This window comes from Prionailurus viverrinus, chromosome A1 (genome assembly GCF_022837055.1).
Source record: "Prionailurus viverrinus isolate Anna chromosome A1, UM_Priviv_1.0, whole genome shotgun sequence".
Lineage (NCBI taxonomy): Eukaryota > Metazoa > Chordata > Mammalia > Carnivora > Felidae > Prionailurus > Prionailurus viverrinus.
The window spans coordinates 50,253,650-50,280,616 of record NC_062561.1 but is presented as its reverse complement, the minus strand read 5'-3'; the positions used below and the strand labels follow the sequence as shown (position 1 = coordinate 50,280,616).

Below are 26,967 nucleotides of genomic sequence, written 5' to 3'. Positions count from 1 at the left end.
ACTGTTTGGACTTCAAAAGTCGCAGCGCCGCAGCCGCCGCCCTCCCCGGAATGGCCCCGCCCCAGCCCACCCCGCCGCCCACCGCGAGCCGCAGAGTCGCCGCTTCCGTCCGCCCCCCCTGCGGCTCCCCGGGGCTCCCGGCCGCAGCCGCCTTTGTGGTCAGACTGTCTGGGCCAGGGGATGCCACCGGCCGCCAGGAGGCCGTGGCCGAGACCACGCTCCCGCTCCCGCGCTGCCCGCCCAGACCGCGGCTCCGCCCCGAGGGACGGCGCCCCCACGCCCGCATCCTTCCAGCCTCTGCCCGCCTGGCCGCCTTCCATGTCCCGGGGCCCCGGTAAGAGGCGTCCCCTCGGCTTTCGGCCGCCCGGCCCGCCTGACATACCAGAAATAGCTGCACACAATTGCACCTTTCCGGGCCAAGAAACTTCCCCGGTGGAGGAGCGCGGCCCTCCGCGACGCGCAGCCGCCCAGCCCGCCGCCCTCACCTGCTGCCGGAGCCCGCCGTCCCGCTGCGCGCAGCCCCGCAGCCAGGTGCGCGGCCTTCCCCACCCCAAGTTCCCCGCCCCCTTGTGCCGCCCGGGCCCTCCTGGCGGCAGGTGGGGGTAGTGGCCCGAGCGCGTGCCGCCCATTTCCCCCCACACTAAGCCGGCCCCGCTCCTCCCCGCTTCCAGGTGGGTGAGGTGGAAGGGACCTGGATCGCGTCGCAAAGGATGCGAGCGGGTGGCCACCTGAGTTTCTCCCGCGCTCACCCCGAGCGTCGGTCGGTAGGGTGACAGGTTATTCAGTGGCCGCAGCGGTCCTGGGTAGGTCCGGGGCTGGAGGCTCGGAGGCTCAAGGCTTACGTTCTCTCTTCACACGAAAGTCAGGTCTTCGGAAAGGAATGTGTTCGTTGGTCTAGTCTCCCTGGGACCTCGCTTGAAACTCCTGAAACCCTGTTTAGGCCACATGTTGATGGCGTCACCTTTGGAGGAAGATAAAGATCGGTTCTTACTCCCGTAAAGTAAATAACCCCTTACTTTCGTTTTTCCGGTTGATTGATGTCGTTTTTCATCATAAAGAGTAAACAAGTAAGGAGCAGGGAGACTAGTGTAATGAAAAGCTAAAACCTAGCGCCTATAGTTAACAATCGTTTGCATTTTGCCTTATTTGCTTATCACCTTCATTTCCTGCTTAAAGATAGATATTATTATACTTCACCCCAAAATAGTACAATATGAATCTCTTTTTTTTTTAAAGGACATTTGTCTACAAAATCATATTACCATTTTCACCTCTAACCAAAGCTAACAATTACCCAGTGTCAATTTATACCCAATCCGGACTCAAATTCCCCCACTAATCCCAAAATGTCTTTTACAGCTGTCTTACTCAGAACAAAATCCAAACAATGACCACACGTTGCATTTGGTTACATCTTTTTTTAACCTAGAATGGCTTCCTCTTTCAATGCCCCCAACCCGCTTTTTTATTTTTTATTACTGAATTTTTTTAAGTTTTTATTTTAATCCCAGTTAGTTAACATACAATGTTATATTAGTTTCAGGTATACAGTGTAGTTTTTCAACACTTCCATGCATCACCCTGTGCTCATCAGGACAAGTGCCCTCCTTAATCCCCAGCACCTATTTAACCCATCCCCACACACCCCTCCCCTCTCATAACCATCAGTTTTCTGTATTGAAGAGTCTGTTTCTTGATTTGCCTCTCTCTCGTTCATTCTTTCCCCCTTTGCTTGTTTGTTTTGTTTCTCAAATTCCTGCTTTTTTTTTAAGAATGGCATTGTCTTGTTAGACAGACTCCTATGTACTTCTAGTCCAGGAGAAGGACAGACATTCCCCAAGCTTCATAAGAGTTATTGTTACTACAGTTACTATGTACATATACTACACTGTTTAAAGCTACTGCTCTGTAACTTGACCTAAAGCTATGGGGGTAACAGCCCAGGTTGGTAAGGAGCACATAGACACGAATATGAATGACTGAAGTTACCAAGTCACCAGACACGCTGAGCTTCAATTTCCTCATCTGAAAATTGTGCTGATAATTACTACTTCAAAGTAAATAAGGTTGTGAAAATTAAATAGGATGGTGTATGTAAAAGCCTAGGGCACTGCTTGGCATAGGAGGACACTAAATAAATAATGGTTATTTCCCATTAGTCTCTCTAACAGTAGTGTGTCAAATATGGATTTTTTCCTTATAAATGGGGATTTCATTTATTTGCTCAAGTATTCCCATTGCCAATTTGGTTTCAAATCAGCTCAGGCAGCAGCCATTTCTGTCTCTTTAATGATGCAAATTTGCAAGTCAGAAAACCCAAATCCAAATCTTTGCCTTCTATCAGGCATGAGAGTGAGTGTTCTAACCTTCTGGAAAGATTGAATCAGCCCTATAAAGAAAAGTAACCTACCTTAGGAGTTTACAATTAAATTCACAACAATAAAACATCAAAAATATTACTCATTTTCCAGGAGAATTGGAGATACTTTCATTATTTAAAAACAGTACAACTGTCATGTGTTATATGTTACCGATGAACTGTTGGTGGGAGAAAGTGGTACAATCTTTCTGGAAGGTAATTGGGCAATAAATATTAAAAAGTTTTTTAACTATCCGTGCTCTGTTGCAGCAATTTCACTTCTGGGAATTTATCCTAAGGATATGAAGGAAGATCTATGTGCAAAATGAGCATGTGTGGTGGACCCAGATACAGTAGCCAAACCTCCCTTTAGAGGAGGACTGTGGTCAGCAGCCAGCCTGCATCTGCCAGCTCCCTGAGGTCGGCCTTAGCTGCAGACCTCTTCTGAGGTCATGGTCCTCCCAGAGTGGCTCTCATCTGGTGATTGGCTGACTGTACTTAGAAAAGCTCAGTCATCTCCACCTAAATGAGTTGAGTACCTCTGATAGGTGTTTCCCATAAACATGAGGCCAGTGTCACAGTTCAGCTTCTCCCTTGCTCTTTCCTCTTCATTGCACAGGGGTCAATCGCTAATAAATACCTGCTCTTCTAATGCCATTTCTGGAGGACTAAACCTTTGATGGCAAGAAGCATTCATTAAAAATGAAAATCCCAAAACAATCTAAGCCAACAACAACAGGGACAGTGGAGTAAATCACGTTTCTTCCATACAGTGAGATATTACACAGTCATTAAAAATGTAAAAGGCAGGGGGCACCTGGGTGGCTCAGTCGGTTAAGGGTACAACTCTTGACTTCAACTCAGGTCATGATCTCACGGTTTGTGAGTTTAAGCCCCACATTGGGCTCTGCACTGACTGTGCAGAGCCTGCTTGGAATTCGCTCTCTCCCCTCTCTCTCTGCCCCAACCACAGTTTCTGTCTCTGTCTCTGTCTCTGTCTCTCTCTCAAAATAAACTTAAAAAAAAATGTAAAAGGCTTGGGCACCTGGGTAGCTCAGTAGGTTGAGTTTTGGACTCTTGGTTTTGGCTCAGGCCATGATCTCACGGCTTTGTGAGTTCGAGCCCTGCCTCTGGCTCTGTGCTGATAGCACAGAACCTGGTTGGGATTCTCTCTCTCTCTCTCTCTCTCTCTCTTCCCCTCCTCCACTCACGCTGTCTCTGTCTCTCTCAAAATAAGTAAATAAACTTTTAAAAAATGTAAAATGCAGGGCACCTGGGTGGCTCAGTCCACCAAGTGTCTGACTTCAGCTCAAGTCATGATCTCACGGTCAGTGGGTTTGAGCCCCGTGTCGGGCTCTGTGCTGACAGCTCAGAGCCTGGAGCCTGCTTCAGATTCTGTGCCTCCCTCTATCTCTGTCCATCCCTCACTCACATTGTGTCTCTCTGTGTCTCTCAAAAGTGAATAAACGTTAAAAAAAAAATTTTTTTAATGTAAAAGCCTATTCAGTGACACAGGGGGATGTTTAAAGGTATATAGTGAAGTGGGTAAAATAGCAATGTATAAAACACCCTAATTTGTGACTATATTTTTAAAATGCTTATTTTCTCACGTAGAACAAACTAGAAAAAAACTCCACTTAAATTTTAATGCCAGCTATTTTTAAATGAAGATATGGTACTTCTCTCTCTTTTACAATTTTTTTTTTAGCAAGAGACATATATGTTACTTTTATAAACGAGAAAGGAGACGTCCAAATATCTTTTTTGACTATCTCATCCCACAAACTTCAGCTTCCTCCTGCCTTCTCTGACTTGGTAAATAGTACCATGCCTAAAATTTGGGAACTGTGCTGGACTTCTTATCTCTCACCCCCATGTCTACCCCAATACCACTCCTTTCCATTTATTTCTTAAATATGTCTCCAATTGGCCCCTCTTCTCCATCCCCATTTCCAGTACCTTAGGTCTGGCCCTCATTAGCTCTCAGCTAGATTTCACAAATCATATGACCTTTCTAAAATGTAAATCTTACCACACTACCAAAACATCCCACCTCCCTTTACTCCTTCAATGACTCCCAGTTGCCTTCAAGGGCCATTTGATGATTTCTAGAACATTAAGTGGCATCCTTCAGAATTTGCGCCTGCCCACATCTCTAACCACCTGTTTGGACCCATATTTCTCCCCTTGTGGGAAATGTGCTTCTCTCTCTCCTTGCCTGGCTTTCTCCTCCTTATTCTACCAGGCTCAATTCAGGTCTCTTGCATCTCAGTTTTAAAACATCTTTGCAGATCATCCTGGGCTAGGTTAGTTATCTCTTCTTTATGTAGTCTTTGCCCCTTTCATGAAGTATTATATTTCTATTGTCTATTTTTCTCATTGAACCATGAGCAATAGGAGTGTGTGACACACATCTGGTGTTCAACAACTGTTTATTGATCGACGTCTATGTGGGTGTGGGTGTGTATATGTATATGTATATGTATAGGTATATGTATAGGTATATATATCTATATATATACATATATATATATAGATATACACACACATATACATATACCTATACATATATACACATATATATAATTAATATACTATCACTTTTTTTAATGTTTATTTCCTTTTGAGAGAGAGAGAGAGCATGAGCAGGGGAGGGGCAGAGAAAGAGGGAGACACAGAATCCAAAGCAGGCTCCAGGCTCTGAGGTGTCAGCACAGAGCCCGACATGGCACTCAAACTCACGAGCAGTGAGATCATGACCTGAGCCGAAGTTGGACACTTAACCGACTGAGCCACCCAGGCGCCCCAATATACTATCACTCTTAATGCACAGAAAAAATAGAACATTGAGAGCAGAGTAGAAAGTACTGCTGATTACTGCAGCTAATACAAGAATTTCTTTACAGCAGGGTTTCTAAACAGAATTACAATTAATGCCTTGGGCTAGATAATTCTTTACTATGGGGAATTGTCCTGTGCATTGTAGGATGTTTAGCAGTATCGCCAGTCTCTAACCACTAGGTACTAGGAGCATCCCTGAAAATTCAACAACCGAAAATGTCTCCAGGGATTGCCAGATATCCCCTCAGTTGAGAACGAGATCACCTCAGGTGAGAACCACTGCTATACAGGAGGTGACTGGCTTTGATAGCTAATGCTTTGGCACTATGAAGTGTAACTCCAGCCCAGGTTTCTTGAAACAAGTGGTAGGGGTAGAGAAGAGATAGCGTGAACCATAGGAAAAAGGCTATTCTGTGTTCTAATGGGGGAAGGGACAAGAGAGAACTGGACTGAATGGTGCCTGGGGCAAAGACTCTAAGAGGAAAGGGATCTGGTGACTGGAAAGGTCTGTGAGAAGAGACAGGCACAGTGGAAATGCTTCTAATAAAAGAACTGAATTTATACTGTGGTTGGTTATGGTTCAAAAAGTACTAGCCTTTATGAGTTCCAAGATAGCCAACATCTGGATTGTATGTATATTTCTCATGCTTATAGAATATCTTTATTAACAGGAAGATTCACCCCTACAAGGTAGATAAATATATATATAAAATATGTGGAAAAAATGTATGTATATGAATATATTTCAAAACATAATATATTTTATAAAATATTTCAATATATTTCATAAATATATAAATACATTCCATTATATAAAACATGAAAATTGTTCCTGTTTGCAGACAATATGGTCTTGCATAGAGAAAATTCCAAAGACTCCACCAAAAAACTTAAAACTAATGAATGATTTCAGTAAAATTGCCACAGAATACAAAATCAACATACAAAAATCAGTTGCATTTCTACATACTAACAACAAACTATCTGAAAAAGAAATAAAGAACAACATTTATAACATCTTCAAAAAGTAAAATAAAATACTTAAATAATAAATTTAACAAAGAAGGTGAAAGATCTGTACCCTGAAAATTACAAGACATTTATGAAGGAAATCAAAGACACAAATTAAATGGAAAGATATTTGTATTAATGGGTTGGAAGAATTAATATTGTTAAAATGTCCATAGTACCCAAAGCCGTCTATGGGTTCAGTACAATCCCTATCAAGAACATTCATTGGGGAGGATATTCTCTTTAATAAATGGTGTTAGGAAAATTGGATAGTCATGCACAAAAGAATGAAATTGGACCCCTATTTTTCACCATTTACAAAAGTTAACCTGAAATGGATTGTGATACCTGAAACTATAAAACTACCAAAGGAAAACATAGGAGAAAAACTCCTTGACATGAGGATTAGCAATGATTTTTTGGATATGACACTAAGCACAAGCAACAAAAGCAAAAATAAAGAAGTGGTTCTACATCAAATTAAATGCTCCTGCACAACAATGGAAACAATCAACAAAATGAGAAGACAACCTAAATAATGGGGAAAAAAAATTGCAACCGCCTATCCGATAAGGAGTTAATATCAGTTATATATATATATATATATATATATATATATAATCCATATAATTCAAAGGCAAAATAGAGAGAAAGAAAGAAAGAAAGAAAGAAAGAAAGAAAGAAAGAAAGAAATATGACTTGAAAATGGGTAGAGGATGGGGCACCTGGGTGGCTCAGTCGGTTAAGCATCCAACTTCTGCTCAGGTCATGATCACATGGCTTATGAATTTGAGCCCAGTATCAGATCTGTGTTGACAGCTCAGAGCCTGGAGCCTGCTTCAGATTCTCTTTGTCCCTCTCTCTCTGCCCTTCCCTGGCTCGTGCTCTGTCTCTCTGTCTCTCAAAAATAAACAAACATTTAAAAAAAATTAAAAAACAAAAAAAGAAAAGAAAATGGGCAGAGGACCTGAATAGTCATTTTTTCCAAAGAAGATATACAAATGGCCAACAGGTACAAGAAAAGATGCTCATCACTAATCATTAGAGAAATGCAAATCAAAACCACAATGACGTGTCACCCTACACCTGTCAGAATGGCTAGTATCAAAAAGACAAAAAAATAACAAGTGTTGGCAAGGATGTGGGGGAAAGGGAGCACTTGTGCACTGTGGTGGCAATGTGTATTGGTGCAGCCACTGTGAAAATCAGCATGGAGTTTCCTCAGAAAATTAAAAATAAAACTGTATGATCCAGCAGTTCTTCTGGGTATATATCCAAAGGAAACATAATCACTAAATCTGCAACCCCATGTTCATTGCAGCATTATTCACAATAGCCAAGTCATGGAAACAACCCAAGTATCCATCAATAGATGAAAACTCTAAACACATGCTTGCACACACATGCACATACAAAATGAAATATTCAGCCATAAAAAAAAAGAATAAGGAAATCCTGCCTTTTGGGACAACATGGATGGACCTTGAGGGTATTATGCTAAGGAAAATAAGTCAGACAGAGAAAGACAAATACTGTATATTCTTACCTAGATGTGGAGTCTAAAGAAACCAAACCCATAGAAATAGAGAAAAGAATGGTGGTTGCCAAGGGCTTGGGGGGGGGGGGAGGTGGGGCATAGAATGAGCAGATTTGGTCAAAAGGTGCAAACTCCCCAGGTATAAGATGAATAAATTCTAGGATGTTAAGGCACAGTATGGGGACTATAGTTAACAATACTGTATTATACACTTGAAAGTTACTAACAGTAAATCTTAAGTGTTATTAACACAATAAAAAGAAAAAAATGTTAATTTTGTGAGGTGATGGAAGTGTTAACCTTATTGTAATCATTTCACAACTATGTGTCTATCAAATCATCATGTTGTACACGCTAAACTTACGTAATGTTGTATGGCAGTTATATCTCAAAACTGGAAAAAATAAAGTTCATGTAAACAAAAAGTACACACATATATAATGATAAAGTCCCAATTATCCCACCTTTACCCACAAAAATATATCCTATAGTGTTAGTAATTAGAAGATTATGATGTCAGTACTTACAGAATGACATTCAGACAAGTAGGTTCGATTCTGTACTTGGAATTGGAAACTAAAGAAAAAAAAAGAAGAAAAACAGATAATAGTTAAGAAATAAAGACAAGGCAGGGGTGCCTGAGTGGTTCAGTGGGCTAAGCGTCCGACTTCGGCTCAGATCATGATCAAATGGCTCGTGGGTTCGAGCCCCGCATCCGGCTCTGTGTTGACAGCTCAGAGCCTGGAGCCTGCTTCAGATTCTGTCTCTCACTCTCTCTCTGCTCCTCCCCCACTCGCGCTCTGTTTCCATCTCAAAAATAAATGAACATTTTTTAGAAATTAAAAAAAAAAAAGAAAGAAATGAAGATAAGGCGGGGGTGGGCGGGGGGAAGGTGGGGGGAGGGGGTGGAGATAGAGATGTGCCAGGAGGCAGAAGGGGAAAATCAAGGTAAACCCATATTTGATCATTCCCCCTAAAATGTAGAAACTTGAGGAGGCTTTCAGCCTTAGGATGAGATGAGGGCTCTGCCCAATGGATGAAGGCAAGGGTCCTACACTAGTCTTCTGAATCTGCTGGATGGTTAACTGAGAAGAGACAGATGAGAAGTCCTTGGTCCTTATCAACGTTCCCCCTGTGTTCACAGACCTCTCATCAAGAGGTCGATGGAGATGGTAACTTTGGTCCATGCGATCAAGCCCATAACATGAAGAACAGTTGATTATTTTCTTCCTACTGTAAAGATCTTAAGGGCTTGAAGTTTGGGCGGGGGGGGGGGGGGGAGAGTTGTTGGGGGTTTTTTGTTTTTTTGTTTTAACATGTAGAACAGTTTCCTATCATTGAACTCAAATTATTTAACATAAAATCTAGGACTTCTTGTTGTTGTTAAGGTCCTGCATCCTCATTCTAGCCAGAATTGCAAAACCACACTATAATTCTCTGAGTGATAGCAGCAAGATCAAAAGAACTTACCCTAGAATTAGCTTTAAAATAAACTATTGGGGCTTCTGGGAAAGGAGAGAATGTGTGTTTACTACACTTCTCTTCTGGAAGCCCAGTAAGATGAGTAAAATAAACTGTATTTTCCTTAAAAGGATATCTTTAATAACTATCATCAGATAAAAATTGTGAAGTCCAGATTTCCTTATATTTATTTTTTTCTTTGTGTTTTTATGTTTTGGTAGAAAAGATTTTCCTGGCCTCTCATTAAGTTTACTAAAAAAAGAGGGGTGCCTGGGTAGCTCTGTTGGTTGAGCATCAGACTTTGGCTCAGGTCATGATCTCGCAGTCTGTGAGTTCGAGCCCACATAGACCTCTGTGCTGAAAGCTCAGAGCCTGGAGCCTGACTCTGATTCTGTGTCTCCCTCTCTCTGACCATCCCCTGCTCACGCTCTGTCTCCCAAAAATAAACATTGAAAAAATTAACTAAAAAAGAGCAACAGCCATACTACCTGTTCAAATTGTTCTGCTAAAAAGCCAGGGGGAAAAAATTAAGCATGGTGTTTACTATATTATTAATACTTTAGAATCGTAATAACCATTGTTTACATTTTGATATTGAACCCACAGAAGAAACAGCTCATCTGTTATAGGAAACTTAATTTTATATAATTATAGGAAAGAATTTTTTAATAACCCTTTCATTCTCCCTATTGTATGAGAACTGGCTGGGTATTGATAATATATTAGCTGCAAAAACGAAAGGATTTGGGGAGCTGAGTGGCTTAAGCGTCTGACTCTGGACTTTGGCTCAGGTCATGATCTGCCAGTTTGTGAGTTGGAGCCCTGTGTTGGGCTCTGTGCTGACAGCAAGGAGCCTGCTTGGGATTCTTTGTCTCCTTCTCTCTCTGCCCCTGCCCCCCTTGTGCGCGGTCTCTCTCTCTCTCTCTCAAAAATAAATAAACTTAAAAAAAAAAAAAAAGGAAAGGAAAGGATTCAAAAACCACAAAATAAACTGGCTTGGGAAACGAGACCCAAGTTGGGCTCCTAGGCTTACCACTAGTACTTAGGCCTCAGTCATAAGATGACAGATTTCTAACAAAGCTCATTCTTACTTTCATGCGATGTAAAGAAACTACAAACAGCAATGAAAAGAAGACTTTGACTGTTCTTCAGAGTTCCAGTATGGCCATGAAATCTGTCTGTGCTGACACAGGTCTGATGCTCCCTCAAGGATTAGAAATAGTCACAGAAGAAGCCAGTCTTGCACTCAGCTCCATCAGAAGCTTCCATAGAGTGGGGCACCTGAGTGGCTCAGTTGGTTAAGCATCCGACTCTTGCTTTCAGCTCAGGTCATGATCTCACTGTTTGTGAGTATGAGCCCCACATTGGGCTCTGCACTGACAGCTGTGGGGCCTGCTTGGGATTCTCTGTCTCTGTCTCTCTCTCAAATAAATAAATAAATAAATAAATAAATAAATAAACATTAAAAAAAGAAGAAGAAGCAGGAGGAGCAGCAGCTTCCATACGAAATGAGGTAAAGGAGTTCCCTTGAAGGTGGACCTCAGTTTAGAATGCTCCTGAGAATCAGCAATGAAAGCAGGTGGCCTCTGAGATAAATCACCCAAGTCCCCTGGAGGAATGCTCCATCCATGAGTCTGTGATAAATTTCTCTGGTTGCTGTGGACAGAAATAGACCAGTCAGGCCAAACTATTTCAATCCTATATAACTCAATTAAAAAATAAAAACAAAAACATGACATTGGGGCTTTCTCAGGACAGAGAAAGAAGACAATTATCTACTCCATTTCTGCTTACCGAGACAATAAATTAGACTTTGATATGGATCAAGGCTACACACACATGTATACACACACATGCACACTCCTCCACAGATTACACACACATATATCTTCTTCTGCTGGTTCTTTGAATAATGAGACGTAGTGATTAGGGCCATATGGCTTTGTTACTTTAGGAAGTATTATAATGGACTGTATTTTATTCTTGCAGAGATAGGCCTCCAGGCACGATCTAGATAAATAGAAGAATATGGGGAGAAAGGCCTAAAACTTTGCTGTGTATAATATAGAGGGCTGTTTGTTGTAGACAGGAAAAATTCTTTGCAAGATATATTGGCAATGTAAAATTAACCTTTTGTTTTAATCTGTACAACAAAATAAATTTACAGTACTATTTCATGCCAGAAAAATTATTTGTCAAAGAGGTGCTTTGTTCATTAAGCCCTTGTGGCCAGGGAAAAATTTATTGTATACTAAACCAAAAGAGCAGGATTTGTTTTTGACCTGTTTTTAATTGACATATCCAGCTAAAACCATGAAGAGAAGATAAACTCTTCTCCCACATAACTAGATTTTTCAGAATCAGACATTAGTAGTGTCTATGTTTATTGTCCTATCAGTTGAATAGATCTAATGTCAGGTTAGGACCGTGACCATAAATCAACATGTCACCTGCCTTAAGTATCCATTTCTAGTTTGGTTCCTTTGAAAGGAGTCTTTGGGCTTATAATTCTTAAAACTCTTAAAAGCATGGCTAGAGTGGGAGCATCAATTATGAAGGTAGCAGTTACAGACAATTACCAGATTTAGAAAAAGGAGAAAAACTTTTCAAAGCTAAGTCCAGAAGGATCTTAATAACACTGGGCCCACAAATCTAAACTAAAACTGGCTTTGAGTAGCTTGGTTGACATTTCTGCATGCCCTTAACACCTTGTATGGGATGGCACCTTACAAACTACAACATGCTTTATGCTACCTTAATATCCTCCACCACCCAGACATACTCTGCCAGTGCAAGAGATCAATAATGATTGTATAAAATTTTTAGGAGGGGGCTAAATATTTGCAGTATTCTTGCTACTGACAATGAAAGTTCAGATTGAATATGCCTGGGGATAGTCTGCAAAATGGACAACTTTATCTCAATTGTAGTATTTACTTCCTAACCTCCTTCTGACTTCCTTTTTTCCATCTGCATGTGTTCTGGAAGAAAGCCAAATGGAGACATACCTTCGAGCTTTCAAAGCAACAATATAGAAGGAGTCAAAGAACTATTACCTTCCATGATGCTGACTCTCTCCATGGGTTATAGCCAACCCACATGTAGCCGGATGTAGGCATTGACCAGTTGCCTCCAAATTTCCAGTGCTCAGAGGTCTGTCCTCAGCATAAGAAGTCCAACTGTAAAAAGTGGAAATATTGAATATCCGAATTTTCTTAACAGCTGTTGTAATAAAAATTAAAATAGGTTTTGTCACAACCATATATATATTGAACTTATCTGCCCTTGTTTTGTCATTCTAGCACCATGTTGGAATTCATCAAAATTCAAATAGCTTATAAACGAAGCATGAACAGTAATACTAACTTGAAATGTTGAATTAATTACTCAGGGTGATTTAGATTCTGTAAACATAGTTGTCAAAAAGAAAAACAGCATTCTTGGCCCTCCAGAGTAAAAGATTCAGATAAAAATGTTTTCCTAATGAGCAGTATGCTCTGGTATAGTATTATTACAGGAAAGACCAAAATTCCAATCGTCCTTGCTAAATTGCATGTTTGCTAACTTCAGCTATTTTGAGATTTTTTTAAAGTTAAACGGTTTCTGAGTTACAGAAGAAGTATGCACAGTTCCCTTGTGCCTGGAAACGAAATGTTATCTATTCATTCCATCTTATTTAAATTCTTTAGAAAATTAGGTGAGTCTGATGATTCATGAAACGAACTTTAAAATTATGTTCAGTATAGCTTGTTGCACTCTTGGGGGTGATTATGATAATAATAGCTATCATTTTTGAGCGCCGGCTTTTATGTACTAGATTTATAATTCTCACAAAAGACCCACATCAGTCATTTATCTAATGTGTTCATTTGCCCAAGACCACACAGAGACAGAAGAACCAAGAATCAAACCATGTCTAACACAAAAGTCTAAGTTGTGTTCCTGAATCAATGACATTTAGATAATTTTTTTGTAGAACCACTGTATTTTATGCCATAACCTCAGTATCATGCCATTAATCAAGCATTGTGAGAATATTGAGATTCTAACCTACCAAGGCCAGAAATTTTCTAGTGAAGCAATTCTCACAAGATATCCATTTAGTGAGAAAGAGTACCAACTGGACATTAGGGGGGGAAATTCCGTTTTAAAAAAGTTCCATCAGCCAGGATCTCCAAATTGAATAGAAGAGGTGTTTAATCCTACAGAGGTGGTTTACCTCTTCAACTGAGTTCTAGAATCTCCCTACTCAAAGTGGGTCCTCAGACCATCAGATTGGGTATAATCTGTATAATCTCAGGCCCTACACCTAATGGCTGAATTGGAATCTGCATTTTGACAAGATCTGGCACCTTGTATGTTCACTAAAGTTTGAAATGCTCTGCTAGATGATGCATTTTCTTATCTCCTACCTCCTTAGATCCCACAATCATCCCCTTTCTTACCTGTGTTTTCAATTTCTCTCTGCTGTTTTTTGTCTTGTTTACCCTCACACAGAAATACTCCTTTAAAAGTCCTCTGCTGTCTCCGTGCATCCCGTGTCATTTCTCTTTTCTCAACCAAGTGCCTTGAAGGAGCTGTCTGTACTCCCGAATCTACATCTTGCCTCTTGTTCACGTCTCAACCCGCTGCAGCATAATCACCCACCGAACATCATCTGGCCCTCTACTCTATGCCAAACACTGTACCAGACTCTGAGGATAAACTGGTTGTGCAAGAGACACAGTTCTTGTCCTCAAATGACTGTCTCTGAAATTGCTTTGACATCGATAACCAACTGACTCTCTAAATTGCCAATTCCACTTTTCCTTCATTATCAGGTAAGAGGATTCAACTGTCTTCCATAAGTCAGAGGTTGAAGAGATTTTGGAAAAATGTAAAATACTGCTACTCTTCTCCCTACCTTTTTAAGGAAAATAGTTATTTTTTAAGTTTATTTATTTTGAGAGAGAGTGTGGGAGAAGGGCAGAGAGAGAGAGAGAGAGAGAGAGAGAGAGAATCCCAAGCAGGCTGCACTCCACCAGTGTGAAGCCCGATGTGGGGCTCAAACCCATGAACCCTGACATCATGACCTGAGCTGAAGTCGAATATTTAACCGAGAGAGCCACCCAGGTACCCCCAAAATAGTTTTTTTTCATAAAATTTTTTTATGTTAACATTATGGGGTTATTTTTAATTTTAAAATGAATTAATAAATATTGTGAAAGTGTTTTAATGTCTAATATTTGTAGGTCAACAGATGTCATCGCTATAAAATCTCTCTCTGGGCTCCTCAATAATTTTTACGAATGTAATGGGGCTCCTGAGACTGAAAAGTTTGAGAACAACTAGATCCCATTTGAAAACCAGCTTAGTTGCTCAACAAATCACTGAACTCTGTAGCTATCAACTATACAAGTAATATCAGAGGGATATGAATAAATTGGCCTAAGCATGTCTACCCTATGTTTTATTAATTTAGCTAAAGATGAAACTTTCTCTAGGCATTTCATGCACAGTCAGGAAACCAACTGAACTAGTTGGAAATAGTTGGCTACTAGCCCTGAAAAACTAAGTCTTCCCTGGAATATTTTTAGCAACTGAGATACATGCTCCTGTCTCCTGAGAATGGACAACAAGGTAAAAACTAAAACAGTTTTTAAATATTCCTTCTGTCTTTATGTTGCCCACAAGCAATATTTTCTAAAGTTCTTAAAAATAAAATCAGTAAGTACAATTATGCTGTTATCTTGAATCCTTCATACGTACTAGATTATCAAGCCATACCGGACTGTGGCTATAAGAGCAATTATATTTACAACATTAAAATGAAGAAACATTTCAGGACTTGTATTTTGTTTCTAAAATAAATCAATTTTTTTAGAAGAATGCATCTTTTAAATTATACCCAGACCATGAAATATCACACTTTGGTCGTGAACAGTGAACAATGTCACATCCCCATTAACTGTGCATGCTATTATCAAATGCGTGTAGTTCTTTAGCGGTGATGAAGGGCAGGAGGAACTTCTGGTTCCAAAGACTTTGTATTCCAGGCAGAATAAAGAAAAAATAACTTCTTACTACTGTTTAGCCCTAAAGGAAAATAGAAATGTAAACTTTCGTCATGCCGTCATCTTCTACTACAGGTAGTTAAACTCTCCGTAGGCAATGCAACTTTTTCACAGACAGGTTTTAGGACACTTTTAAATATAGTCTAATTTGCAACTTTTGCATGTGTTTCAAGTCTTTCATGTTTAGGATACAAATACGGCCTCAAGCAGTTTGTTTCCATCTTGTCCTCCCAGAACATGTGCAGGACATGCTCTAAAAGGATACCCTATTGAACATAACTTATTTAAATCCCCAATAGAAAGTAAAAGTTTTCTTTCAGTTGGTTTTTATGTGGCAATTACTGTTAACTTTAAGCCAAAAGTAAAAATATGCTCATTCCGACTGTAAAAGTACATATACGTGTAGATTAATAGTGCCGCCTATAAGAGCATGGGGCCTTGCTTTCTATTCTTACCACTGCCCTTATTGTATCCTGGCGAGAATATTAGAGAGATGGTGAGGACAGTGTCAGCCTTAGAAACATCTTTGTTAAGTAGACCCAGTTATTCCACTTTTGTTAATACCTCCCAATTATGGTGCCTAGAGTATACAAAATTACATGCACAAAGATATCCTAAGTGGTATTAGTTGTAATGGCCCAAATTATAAACCACTTAAAAGTTTAAGGGAGGGGTCAGCAAACTTTTTCTGTAAATGGCCAGAAAGGAAATATTTTAGGCTTTGCAAGCCATATAGTCTCTCTTAAAACTTCTCAAATGTGGTGTCTGTAGTACAAAAATAACCATAGACAATATGTAAGTAAATGGGCCTGGCAGTGTTCCAATAAAACTTTATTTACAAATGCAGAGCCAAGTTTGCCAACCCCCGGTATAGGGAAATAGTCAATAAACAGATATAGCCATGGTATCCAATGAATGGTACATTATGTACTCATTGAAAATTAGTAATGAATAGAATGGAAAACATAAGGAAGTCTATAAATAATAAAGCAGGATGTGAAAGTGTATGAGTGGGTAGGATCATGGATGTAATAACATGCCAAGCATACAATAAAAGGGTGACATATTACTAACTGTAGTTATAATGGGGTGGCAGAGCAAATAAATGGATGACTTTGTAAAATAAATAAGTAAATAAGTAATAAATACCAACTATGTTTACATGTTGATAAAGGACACATTTTGAATGACACATTTTGACACTAAAATATGTCATTCACATTCTTTGGGATTTATTCTTGACCACATGGATTTTTATTCTAAATAATTCAGTTTATATTCATAGCTGTCTCATAGAGTAGGAAGGCTTTGTTATCTTTTTCCAAGCCATTTAAATAATTGATTTTGCAAAATAGCTTTTAGTATAGGTTATGTCCACTTAATGCCCTAAACCACGGATTCCCATCACTCCAACAGTTACACAATAAGGTAATGCTCACAATATATGGCCTTTATTGTCTACATAACTTCCCATGTATTACCTAGGTGTGGACTATGGAAATGTCATACTGGGGACTCTCACCTATCAAGTAGGTGGAAGGAACAGACAGGTTCAGAACCACTATCCTAAACAAAGAAATCAAGAGAAAGATTTAGAATAACTTTTATTCAAAAGCAAAACAAGTAAAAATATACAGGAAACTAGGCATGGGGATTTGTCTGATCAGCTAGTGCCACTAGCACTTAGACAAATGTTCTTCATGACACTGGATCTTCTACATCACAATAGTTTCTGCAGGCCATATTTTGAAATCAAAAGAAATGACGAAACTTACTTTCGGCTACCTGAAAACTCAATATATTCCACACTTGGATTTTAGTATTAATTTTGTTGACAGCACAAGGAACCTCGTTTTAAGATCTTACCAGAGAATTTTTTTAAAATTTTTTTCTAACGTTTATTTATTTTTGAGAGAGACACAGTGTGAGTGGGGGAGGAGCAGAGAGGGAGACAAAGAATCCAAAGCAGGGTCCAGGCTCTGAGCCATCAGCACAGAGCCCAATGCGGGGCTCAAACCTATGAACCCTGAGATCATGACCTGAGCCAAAGTCCGATGCTTAACCAACTGAGCCACCCAGGCGCCCCATTACCAGAGAATGTTAATAAAGACGTTAACTATTAAACTTTATATGTGCACTTTAAATTAGCTCTAAACCTTCTACAATGATTATATAGTTTTCGGAGTGGTTTTACTTTAATTTCAGCCAAGGATTTAAATAATCCACAGAGAATTTAGACCTGTTATTTGCCTATTCAAAGTATGAATGTGTGAACATGTGTGCATGTGTTTACACATATATGTGCATGAACAAACATATCTGTATATTTGTTAGTTCTCAAATAATGCATATATATAAAAATATATATATAGGTACAAATATATATAGACATATATGTAAGCTTTCTCTAAAAGAAATGAATTTCTATAAATAGAAAAAAATTTTAAGTGATGAAAATATTAATTTTAGCAGTTTTCTTTTACAAGCTCCAGTACAGGAATAAGCTTATAGATGCTACTTTGAAAGATATTATAGTACACAGACAATAGCTGAAAATTTATATTGTTTTCAAAATGAAACAAGCAAGTTATAGGTTATACATAACCCAATACCAAGCTTACCTAATAAGAACTGTATACAAATCTAAGATGGAATGAACTAAATTTAAATTAGGCGTAAACAATTTTTATACAGTATTAAAGATAGTTTTCACTTAAGACATATTAAAATGGATTCACCACAGAATACAGAAAATCCCTATTTTAGTCACAAATGAACATGGAGAATATTAGAGGTTAAATATGGATATCATAAACCATTTCAGTACTTGAAAGCAAACCATTACACCCACAGAAAGGTGATGTTTCGTCAGTTCCCGAAAGTCCAAGCAAAAACATTTAAGGTGTTAGTTCTATTCAGTTCCACTTGTATATCAGTCATTAACGACAATTTCCAGAAGTGACCCATGACTCGACCACCCTTAGTGTGTCTCTCTGGAAGTTTCTACACAAAATTAACCATCAATTTCTTCTCCAAGTGCTAAATTTTAAGAAAGTGACCCAAGTATTGTAGTTAATACAGTAGGACTGAAATTCTAGGCATAAACCTAAGAAAAGAGAAAAGAGTTTCACAAGGGACCAGCATCCTAATGTGTGTGCAAAAGAATGCCAGCCCTAAAATGTTGCTCCATAAAATGTCTATAAAATGACATCCATAATACAGATTATTTTTTAAAAAGCTCTGAGTTCTGCAGTTGCCCCCACCCATATAACTGTAATTAAAAAAAAAAAAAAACTTTAAGCCGATATTTTCAAGATACTTGACTTCAAACCCTTCTTGCATATTAAGTGTCTGAAAAATTAGTACTCCTCACAGCCATCTTTGAGAAATGATGTAAAATTTTAGTAATAAATTCTATGTTAGGAGAAATTCAGCGAAAACTATTGAAGAATACTTAAAATTCTAAGATAATATACAAGATAGACGTGAGTACAAAATGCAACTGATGTAAAAAAAAGAGACACTTGGTTGGTTGTTATTGGCAGGACAGAGGCACCATCTGCTAACACTCTCAGTTGTTTCAGATTATTTCTTCAGCCCTATTGCCATCACTTCATTCAGGCCCTCTTCACCACAAAAAGAATTTAAGATTTTTCCAAAGTGACTCTCCTCATCATAGTCTATCTTTTCTAATCCAGCGTTTCCCAAACTTAATATGCAACTGAATTACCCAGAGATCTTGTGGAAATGTAAGTTCTGATTTGGTAGGTCTAGACTGGGGTCTGAAATTCTTCTTTTTTAACAAGCTCTCAGGTAATACTGATACAACCACACTTTGGATAACATAGATCTAACCCATTCTGTAAGCCATTGCCCCATTACTCTTCCTAAAATACTGATCTCCTGTCACTGCCTCAGGAATCTAGGTGAACTCTGTGGATCGCGTGTACACATTGGCAATCAGTTATTGGTCCAGAACTTCATTCAAGACCAATGTGGTCTTTCTCCTAACTGCTATGCTCATTCCAACCCACCTCTGCATCTTTTTCCCCTGAGGTAAAATGTATATGCAGTGAAGTACAGATTTGATCATTGCATACACCTGTGTAACCAATGCCCTCCCCCCAAAGATATGGGACATTGCCATCACACCAACCCTGTGTTTTGACCCAGGTTTATAAATACCCTTCCACCTTTCCTCTGCCTTTCACCTATCCTTGAGGACTCAGCTGAAGCCCTTCCTTCTTCAAAACACACATCAAATTCACACACATACCTCTATCTAAATTACTACTTCTTTTTAAGACCGAGCCACCACCGTCACCGAACTAATTGCAGCGATCTCCTCACAAACCTCTCTATCTCCATTCTTAGCCCCCCCAATATATTATTCACAGAGGACTCAGAGTGATCTTCAAAAATTATAAATCAAATCTGGTCATTCTCCTGCTTAAAATCTTCCAAGGCTTACCGTCACATTTGCAATAAATCCAAACGCCTTTTTCTGTTGTCCTGTATCACTAAGCCCCTCCTTCTCTAACCTCAGCTCTTGCTAATTTCCCCATTACTTTCTATGCTCTGGTTATTGGCCATATGGACCTTCTTTCTGGCCCTACAACACAGTGAAATTTTCCTACTTCAGGGACTCTGCATTAATTATTCACCTTTCTCTGACTGGCTATTTTTCTGCTGTTCCGATCTCAACTTCAAAGTTACTTCCTCATGGGAGCCTTCCCTGACTACAAAATCTAAAGTACCCACTCAGTCATTTTCTCAAACAAATTCGACTTTGTGTGCATAGTACCTATCGTTGGTATATTTCTTATTGATGTGTTTGTTACTTGTCTCTTCTCACAAGAGCATAAGCCCCATGACTGTGGAACCTGTGGATGGTGTTCACTGCTGTAACTTCTGCACCTAGAACAGTGTCCAGCTCATTCTAAGTAGATGCGCAACAAATGCTCGTTAAAAAAATGTAAAAATTTATGATACAACATATATTCATACTACGCAGATGGAAATTGTGCCTGTGTCCCCGTACAAAATCTCCCGCGAAATTAAAAAGAGAATAAGAAAGCTATTGCCGGTCCGCAAACAAGGTAAGTCTTTCACAAGAAAGAAAGGTAAGAAAAGAACTGCAGCTGTAATGTGGGGCAAAAATAAAACGCAGATTAAGTCAAAGTTTAATTCACATAAAGTTTAATCAGTCAAGTTAATGAAAATATCAAAATTTCTCAGTTAGTGTATGGCAGCAGAAACTTAATTTTTGTTGCAAATAATACAGTATTTGGTGTTTCCATTACTGACAAGCTATGCTGCAGATAGAGCAATTGCATTGAACCTCAATTCATCAGGGTCACGTTCCATAAACTTCTTGCAAACTTCTATGGCATCCTATAGGGACAAAAATGGGTAATTTTTCAGTTTATAAACATGCATTTTATTACTAAATGATAAATAAGTGTTTCATATTTTCCTAATTCGTACTAATTTTATATTGCAGCCCTCTTTTTTCCCAATGCAAAATAACTTTAAGCATACCAGAAGAGTGAATGGTTGGTGGCCTAATTTGCTTAGTACAAAACTATAAGATACATATTTTGTTGAATATCAGCCACACAATTTGTTCATAAATTTAAAAATCTCTAAATGAGGATCAAGACACAAATGATGGTATCTTTGATTCAGTGAAATACGGGATAGGATGTGCACCTCTTTCAATACTGTTCTTGTCTTTTTCAAATTTGATACTTGTTCACACAAAGAGGTCTGAAAACCTCTTCATTTGCTGTAGATTTTTAACACGAATTCAGAGTTTTCTTTTTGGATTTTCTCAAAAAAGAAAGACATGGAAGCACCCAAATACAGAGAAAATGTTATACAAGTGATCTTTAGAGGTATTTTAAGGATAACAAGAACATTAATAACACTTAACGTGGCCAACAAGTTTTGTTGTTACCTCTAATAAAGTTTCATCACTAGTTTCCCCATGGTTAATTGGAAATGGTTTCCGTCCATCTGTGGAAAATGAAGAAACAGTTAAACGTTTAGCTGCTTATACAGGACAATGTACTTCTAGCTTGCATCTTCCTCCTCCCACAGGGAGGCAAAGTTAAAAGATAATGGAAATGATACATCCTATAAAAACGATTTCAAATGTGCTATCAATATTTTTCTACATTAAATGTTATTAGAACCTTGCTTCCATGTTTGAAAGTCTAAATTAGCTTCATAAACAGAAGATTTAGAAACATACACAGTTTTAATTTCCCTAAGAAAAGCAAAACTAGTAAGCCAGTTTTTAAAAAGTTAAAATCCTAGTTTCTACTCTCATAAATATGAAAAATGTATTGCTTCATTTTAAAAGCTGAATCAGAAGGCTCCTAAGTGAGACTGACATGCTTACACCAATAAAAGGGAGCCACCACAAGATTTCTTTATTACCACCAATAATTGTGTACCACCAAGGCAGGAGTACAGAGCAGCAATCTAAACAACTGAGGGTCATTTCACGGATCACCAAAATTAATTAAACACAAATATAAACATCTTGAACAAACTACTCCTTCATGAATGCTATGAAAAAAGGAAAAGGTCCAGTATTATATAAACTCATCCTAACCAAAAGTTAATTGATACTCTATCCAAATCTAAATCTCAGATGTCTTATAAGTGGTACTTCAAGTTCAATTCATAAAACACAATCCCTTTTATAATTCCTGGCTTCCAAATGTAATAAAAATGTTTGAATCCACATGCATATACAATGATAAGAGTTGGACCGATAGAAACCACTTTGGAAGAAAAATATGAGGGAAGATTAACCAAACAAACTGAAAGGCAAAATGAGACAAATACTAAGTCTGGAGAAATAAAAAGTTTTTTAAAAAGTACATTAATTATGGCTCAGCTTAGAATAATATTTCTGTGGTTACAATAATACAAACAACTACAACAGAACTAGAAGAAGAGAAAGGAAATAATCTATTTTGTGATTGGGAGGGTGGGTAAGGAACAAGGGTGACACAGGAGAAGTAAATTCTTTTCCTCATGAGGAGTGAAGAAATAATACTTTGGCCACTTCCACCTCCAGCCAGGATGGAGTAACTGGTACCAGACGAGGCCTCCCACCAGAAACAACTTAAAAAACTCGACAAAATAGCTGAAACAGTTGTTCTTAGACATTAGAAAATAGGTAGCCTGTATGAAAGCCCAAGAGTAATAGTAGCTTCCTGCCAAGTCCATAATGGGAAACCCAAGTAGAGCACAATCGCCTTAATGAGGAGACTGAGCAGAACAAGAGCAGAGTTCAGCAATTTGCACAACATCAGAGAGAAAGTAGCTCCCCACTTTGCAGAGCTGTTGCTCTTTGTCCGGGCCAGGATCAGCGTGCCAGGTGGGGCAGGGAGCAGTGTGTCTGCGTCTGAGTTTTAGGCTTGGGGTGGCCAAGAGCTCATTTATGTACAAGACGATTGGGTAAATCAAGAAATACACAAAGAGTAATGGAGAAGAACACTAGAATAAACTGTATGGTATTAGATTAGATTTAGAAGTATTAATGTAAATGAATGCTTTTAACTATATAAACAGATATAATTGTGGGTACATCTATACTCATATGTACATATACATATGTGAGTGTATTTTTATAATACACACAAATATAGCTTTGTCTGCTGAGAGGGCCTGGTAGCAATGAGCACACTTACCGCCCAGATGTTGGTTCTAAATACTATTTTCTGCTAAAAAGAACCAGGGCTCTATGAAAAAGCAACTGATGAGAGGGCTGGGGCACAGAAAATAAAAGATGAGCCTAGAACATCTTATTCTACGTGATAGGTAGAAAGTGCTTGAAGAATGACAGAAACATATCAAAAGGACAAAAGAGCCAGCTTGAAAGGGTTCCCTTCAAGGCCAAGTCTGGGAAAATCTGAGGATGAAAATAAATTATGGTAATGGACTGTAACCTCCTGAGTAAAATATGAACCCAGGAGTCCATTCTGACATTGAATGAATGAAGGAAAAAAAAAGGAACGTTTCTAATGCTGGAGGAATTTTTTTTTCAAATCACCATTTGGCAACCATCATAGTGATAATTCAGTTAAGAATCATCAATGGATGCTAAATCTGATAAAGGCTTAAAGAGAAACTGTACATTTACATAGGCTTGAAGTATCTCCTGAATATTTATTCATCACTTCCTAACTAATAAGTATAACATATTAACATATTAATGTTTAACATACTTGTTAACTTTATAGTGGAGAAACCAGGCATATACCATCTAAACCAAATGATAAAGGTTATCATCACCAATAATGGGACAAATCAACATCATGAGCCCCCTGAAATGATGCTCCACAGCACCACTTCTACGGTATATGTGCTAAAAATGTACAAATTATGAGGAAATTATCAGACAACCCAAATTGGAAAATAATATCAAAGTAACTGCCCTATATGCTTAAAAATTAATGTGAAAGACATGAGAGTTAAGAATAGATTGAGGAGCCATTCCAGATTAAAGGAGACAAATATGACAACTAAATACAACACACAACCCTGGACTGACTGGACTCTGGACCTACAGAGGATATTGTAAACATCAGAAAAATTTTACTAGGATCCGCGAATTCAATGATAATATGGATCAGTGTTAATTCCTGATTTTGATAGTTACACTGTAGTTATGTAAGGGAGCATCCATCTGTTTTGAAGAAATACATAAATATTACAGAATAATGGGGCACCATGTCTGTACCTTATTTTCAAATAGTTCAGACATACTAACTGAATCTGGGAAATCTAAGAGTTTATGGGAACTCATATAATTTCTATACATTTTTATAGAAAATTAATATGATTTCAAAATTAAAATGTTTTAAATGATCAACTAGTATTCTTGTTACTCTAGGTAGACAATAATTTTCTGGTTAACAGTTTTCAAATCTGCTGGTTCAATCAGTTCTAAATCCACTTTCAAACTTCATTGTTCTAATGTATCCATAAAGACTAATTACATCTATTTAAAAATATGTACTTCTTCCTCACCCTACATATGCAGGAATGACATGAAGCCCTATGGAAAAGGAAGATGTGATAAGAAAAATATGAATAATTCCATTCCTTTCATCAGCTAAACTTACAATTTAGTAGAGAATGATAGTATTCAAGATGACCACTATCCTTTGTTGAATAATTACCATGTAGAAATTAACTTGCACTATGTCTACACTCTGATAGTCTTATTTTTATTTAATTTTTGATTTTTTTTAATGTTTATTTATTTTTTGAGAGACAGACAGAGTGTGAACAGGGAACAGGCAGAGAGAGACAGAGAAACAGAATCTGAAGCAGGCTCCAGGCTCTGAGCTGTCAGCATAAAGCCTAACAGGGGGCTCAAGCTCCTGAACTGTGAGGTCATGACCTGAGCCAAAGTCGGACACTTAACCGACTGAGCCACCCACCCAGGAGTCCCTGATAGCCTAATTTTTAAAAATAAGATTACTTCAAAATGATTTTTTTTCCTTAAAAACCACATGCTGTTCTCTTAATCACTGTTTTCTATTCACTGACTCCATAGTCTTCTCCCTCAACATTCCTTTTACATTTATTAGGAATTCTCAACAGGGTTTTGCTGCCAGTTTCCCTTGCAGTGAATCAGCAACTGCCCATTTTCATTTGTTTTGTACTTATCCTTCTTCTCTATGACATCTAAAAGATTACTGCTATTCTTTAGAACTCTGAAATTCTTTAAACACATTTAAAGAAAGTAATCCCCAGAGGGCTCTAATTCTCTATTAGCCATGATCATTCTTCTTGCTAAAGAACACCTAACCAAACAAGACCTCAGTAGTTGTGCCTTTCTTTTCTGATGTTCTTCCTTTTCTGGTGTTCAAACCGATTTTAAAATCCTTTTGTGCTGATCTTGGCATGCTACAAAAGAAAACCATTCTTCATATGTAGCTTACCCTTTGATACACATCTTTCCTTCTGTCTTTTTTGGCCTTTGAGCTCAGAGAGCTAGCTAACCAAATAGAGTTTTTTAGTCAACTCCTTCCTATTGAGATGATCAGAGATTTCTTTTCACTAAATATTTCTTAGATGTTATTTTTCGTTCTAATGATAATTCTCTCATTAGGAAAGTCATCATCACTTTCATGGTTTTGGTTATGGCTCATAGTTATTATTTCTCTGGCCTTTCCTAAGTCTACTTTCTTGAAGTCAACAAAATGTGTCTGGTAAGTCATAGCACTCTCTTTACTTCCATTTCCACTAGCTATTCTTCATGATTTAAGCTTCAGAGTAGAAACTCAGCTTCCAGCAACCAGACATGTGATCCCCAATCACTGCTACATCTTATCTCTATGCAGACTTGGTAGACTGAGTTAGCAAAGCTTGTCTTCCACGCAGCCATGCGGGTCTGTCACATACTCCCGTGACAATGACTTCCCTTCAGCTTGATTCTAACTCAAAACACTCTACTATTGTAAACAACCCTCAGGGGTACAGGTATCTATACAATTGTGTTCTTTCCTTTCCTCACCCCTTTAATAGAGCCATTCTTTTTAATCAAGTATAGTATTCTGTTACTATTTTCCAAACATAAAATCTACCTAAATTTTATGGACCACATTTACAGTCACAGGAGTTCTTTCAGAACTCTTCCACCTTTAAATAAGTTGCAAGTTAATATGTAGATGGCAAATGAGAAGAAAGATAACTAAAAATTATGGTGTCTAGAAATTGAAAAGACTTCTCTTTTGTATTTGGTCTTTTTTTAGCCCAAGAAGGTCTCATGGCGGAGACAAGAAGGACTCACAATAAGTACTATATACCAACTATTAAAGAATCGTTAAGGGGCGCCTGGGTGGCGCAGTCGGTTAAGCGTCCGACTTCAGCCAGGTCACGATCTCGCGGTCCGTGGGTTCGAGCCCCGCGTCAGGCTCTGGGCTGATGGCTCGGAGCCTGGAGCCTGTTTCCGATTCTGTGTCTCCCTCTCTCTCTGCCCCTCCCCCGTTCATGCTCTGTCTCTCTCTGTCCCAAAAATAAATAAACGTTGGAAAAAAAAAAATTAAAAAAAAAAAAAAAGAATCGTTAAGAGGTGTGTTATGTTTGAATGGATCAATTAACACTATGAGGATCTCCTCCACCACTCCCTGAAGTAGTCCACCTACAGGTAATTTCTAGAAAATAAGTGCAGCTATAGGCCAGAATGCCAAATAATTAATCACAGTTACTTTGACATACGTCTTAAGGAATGGCTGCCAGAAAACACAAACTCCTGTAAAGTTAAAAAATCAGAGGCAACACAAAGAGATAGTACAAAAGCCTGAAACTAGTAATACCCATTACTGAATACAAAAATTAGTCATTATGAATATTACATGGTGTTTTAAAAGTTGTTTCAGGATCAAGATAGTTCATCCAGATGATGATAACTAACTTAGTAATTTAGTTAAGAATGCTGAAGTGATTTACAGGAGTTTCCTATGATTTTTACTTCTGTGTTTTGCTTGAGATGCAAAGGTGGTATGCACACTTTCTTGAATTTTAAGTTGCTTAAACGTCAAAAAAATTTTTTTTTTCTAGTAAAAAATCTTAAATGGAAAACTGTCATTATGCCAACTCAAGTAAATACAGTAAATGTCAACAATCCTGTTAATCATAAATACTTTCCCATTTATCATTTCCTTCCCCAGAAT

General features: G+C 38.3%; 2 protein-coding genes and 1 long non-coding RNA gene across 13 annotated transcripts in view; 1 reads left to right on the top strand and 2 right to left on the bottom strand.

Annotated features, from left to right (window-relative positions):
- Window positions 1–950, bottom strand: part of LMO7 (LIM domain 7) — a 196,471-nt gene extending 195,521 nt beyond the window's left edge. For 3 of the 10 annotated variants that reach the window (XM_047875606.1, XM_047826733.1, XM_047842262.1), the window contains exon 1: window positions 83–219. Coding sequence is in view for 2 of the 10 variants with exons in the window: in XM_047853442.1 (XP_047709398.1) it covers window positions 83–320 (238 nt within the window). In the remaining 8 variants the exon portion in view is untranslated. Of the gene's footprint in view, window positions 1–82; window positions 323–382; window positions 543–749 lie in introns of those variants that run through there. The other 7 variants (XM_047848750.1, XM_047851792.1, XM_047850356.1 and 4 more) reach the window with 7 other exon arrangements.
- On the top strand, window positions 268–26,125 carry LOC125163844 (uncharacterized). Its single transcript, XR_007151625.1, has 4 exons — window positions 268–334; window positions 13,707–14,029; window positions 20,277–20,361; window positions 26,047–26,125. It is a non-coding gene; the product is annotated as an uncharacterized LOC125163844 (long non-coding RNA).
- The window catches only part of UCHL3 (ubiquitin C-terminal hydrolase L3), a 44,304-nt gene continuing 37,781 nt past the window's right edge, over window positions 20,445–26,967 (bottom strand). For both annotated transcript variants that reach the window (XM_047854581.1, XM_047855290.1), the window contains 2 exons: window positions 21,222–21,280; window positions 20,445–20,656 (listed from right to left, as the gene is read on the bottom strand). In XM_047854581.1, the coding sequence (XP_047710537.1) occupies window positions 20,573–20,656; window positions 21,222–21,280 (143 nt within the window). In that variant the 3' untranslated portion in view covers window positions 20,445–20,572. The remainder of the gene's footprint in view (window positions 20,657–21,221; window positions 21,281–26,967) is intronic.